At 45.3% G+C, this 2620-nt stretch overlaps 1 protein-coding gene across 1 annotated transcript; it reads right to left on the bottom strand.

The window, feature by feature from the left end:
* Nucleotides 1-1470: 1470 nt before the first annotated feature.
* On the bottom strand, nucleotides 1471-2133 carry LOC110544889 (sentrin-specific protease 2-like; the record flags this gene model as incomplete). The annotated part of the gene is made up of 1 exon (XM_060370853.1): nucleotides 1471-2133. A coding segment is annotated over one exon (663 nt), but the record flags the coding sequence as incomplete, so codon positions are not given.
* Nucleotides 2134-2620: the final 487 nt, after the last annotated feature.

Below are 2620 nucleotides of genomic sequence, written 5' to 3' on the forward strand. Positions count from 1 at the left end.
AAAGCTTGGGGATTTAAAAAAAAATAATCTGGGGTTAAAAACATCAACATTCTTTTCTTTGTCCAGAGGTCTGGACAGAGGTGGTTTTAACATGATGAGAAGTAATTTTAGGTATCACAACTCCATTGATTACTATGTTAAAACTTTGAATTTTTGAAGTCTTGATATCACATATTTTTTTGTTTTGGTTGTTCTGTTTGGTTTTTCAAGGCAGCCCTGGCTGCGATATTGGACTTCTCCCAGGATGAGGACAGGTCTTGGCTAAAGTGCCCTGTCTTCACCTCAGAGGTTTGGAATGAGAGCAATCTCAGCATGCAGGTGTATGAACAGGTTCCGGCTTACACTGTTGGATCTTGTTTCAGACATCTGCTTTCCAGTTCTCTCGGACAAACTCACTACACCATGCAAGGAACAGCAGGCACAGGATCTTGCAAAGTATGTTCAAAAAACTCCAAACTTTATTAAATAAAAACTTTATTGAATAACAACACAAATGTAAGATTTACTACTAATAAAAAATTAAAGTTTCCTGTATAAAAATAGATTATCATGTAGTTGGCAATATTCACACTAAATATATTAAGTCTATACCAATAGTGGGGCTAAGGTGACAGAATATAAATATTAACATGACATATTAAATTTCAGCTTAATATATACAAAGAAAACATCTTCAAAAATAGCTTAAGAATATATATATTTATATATATAATATATAAAATATATTTTTATTTGTATATAAATATTTGTTTATATGAAATATATATAAATATATATTTATTTTTTTTTTTGAAATAAACAGTTTAGTACAGCACTCAGCAGGGTGAGGCTTCAAGGAGTCCCGGGTTTACAATGCACATCTAGCATTAGTTACTCCTCTCCCGAGAATAAAATAGATGTCTTTACTTCCAGGCTGGGAAGTATCTTGAGATGCCTCCGGCGCGTTTCTTACTTCTCCTGGATTGCTCAGGTCCCGTGAACAGCAGCACACTGTGACGCTTTGGACTGAAAGCGGTAGCACACAGTACCGGAAGGCAACCGGAGATTCACTCGGAGACAGGCAACTGGTGGCCTTCCTTTCAGAAATAACTAATGCAAACAAGCAGTCGAGAATGAAAGGCCGAAAAGCACCGGAAGCCGTCCACTGCCAGTTAGCTAAAACTTGTGAACAAGAAGAGCAAAATTCAATCCAGCATCGACCTCAGTCACAGATGAATCTCGAAACCCGCATGCTTGTGAGCATGCGCTGTGCAGTCCGGATAGTTTCTAACTTTCGGTGGGCACACGTGTCTTCTGTTGTGGTTGTTTCTGTCCCGACAGGGTTTCTCTGTGCAGCCGCGGCTGTCCTGGCCTCAGTCTTAACGCTCAGAATTTGTTCAAGGCTCTTCCACACCCAGTACCTGCAGTCCTTAGCCTCACCTGGGAAAGAGCTCGGAGCAGCTGCCTCTCAGTGGCCGCCAGGGGGCGCTGCTACAGTAAGCGCTTGTGCAGGATCTCCCACACCATCTTCTTCCTGAACAGAGGCATGTGCTGCTGGGAGAAGGTGATGGGCTGGCTCCTGGAAACGTAATCTGCATATTTACAGGCGAACACGCCACAGTCGCCCCCGTTCAGCTGCTGAGGAATCTCCTCTGCTGACATGCTGTGTTGTTTCCACTCCCCAGGGCTCAGGTCGGTGTTCCTTCTCTCTTTGCTCTCCTCCCGCAGATAGCAGAAAAGCAGCTCAAGGATGCTGGGTCTCTTCTGTCCTATGGAGTCCATGTAGACAATACTCTTCTTTCTTAGGTCTGTGACCACCAGGCTCCAGTGCATGCCCAGGTGAACTGGGACCAGGAGAAGTTCCTTTGCAAAGATGTTTACTGCCCGGGTCCATCTTCTGACTGACCTGTAACCACCAGACTTTAACTTGGTGTAAAAGAAGGTATTAAATGCGTGAAGTGCCCGGTAGCCTTGACTTTGATTTCTTTCCATGAGAAGATTCATGTAAAAATTGATGACTTTGTCGTTGAGCCACTGGGTGTTCCTTAGGGTCCACAGGTCTCCTCGAGTCATTTGCAGTTTGAAGGCACAGCTCAAGATCTCATCTTTTGACCCAGGGCCTAGCGCACTGCTGATTTCTTTCTCCATGTCCACTGTGACAGCAGGACCACGGTCCAGCCCTCTGCCCTTCTCTTGGTCTTCAAGAGCCTTTGTCTTGACCTCAGGTGTTGACACTTTGCTGTTGGGCATGCCATTGATTTGAGGTGTTTCCAATTCATGATTCTGCCCTTCAGCACAACCTTTGATAGTCTTGGAGGTGTCCATGGTGCTTGTGTGAGTGCTGTGAGGGCCAGAGCTCACGGGGACGTCAGGTTGGAGGAGTTCCAACAGCCCTGGGCACTTTTCATTGTGGTGTTTCTGAACTTCTTCCTCCCTGTTGCTGTGGGGGGGCTTGAGACCCTGGCCTCCACCCACAGACTCCTCAGTCACAGCCTCTTCCTCGGGGCCTTTGGCACACTCTGGGGCCATTAGCTGTAACGGACCCTTTTCCTGGGGTGTCCATATTTGGCTCTTGTCAGGCTCTTCATCCCCAAGCTCTGTTTCATGCTGTTCCTGTTTCAGCTTCTTCCAGGACTGGACT

The sequence above is a fragment of the Meriones unguiculatus genome, chromosome 17 (genome assembly GCF_030254825.1).
Source record: "Meriones unguiculatus strain TT.TT164.6M chromosome 17, Bangor_MerUng_6.1, whole genome shotgun sequence".
NCBI classification, from domain to species: Eukaryota; Metazoa; Chordata; class Mammalia; order Rodentia; family Muridae; genus Meriones; species Meriones unguiculatus.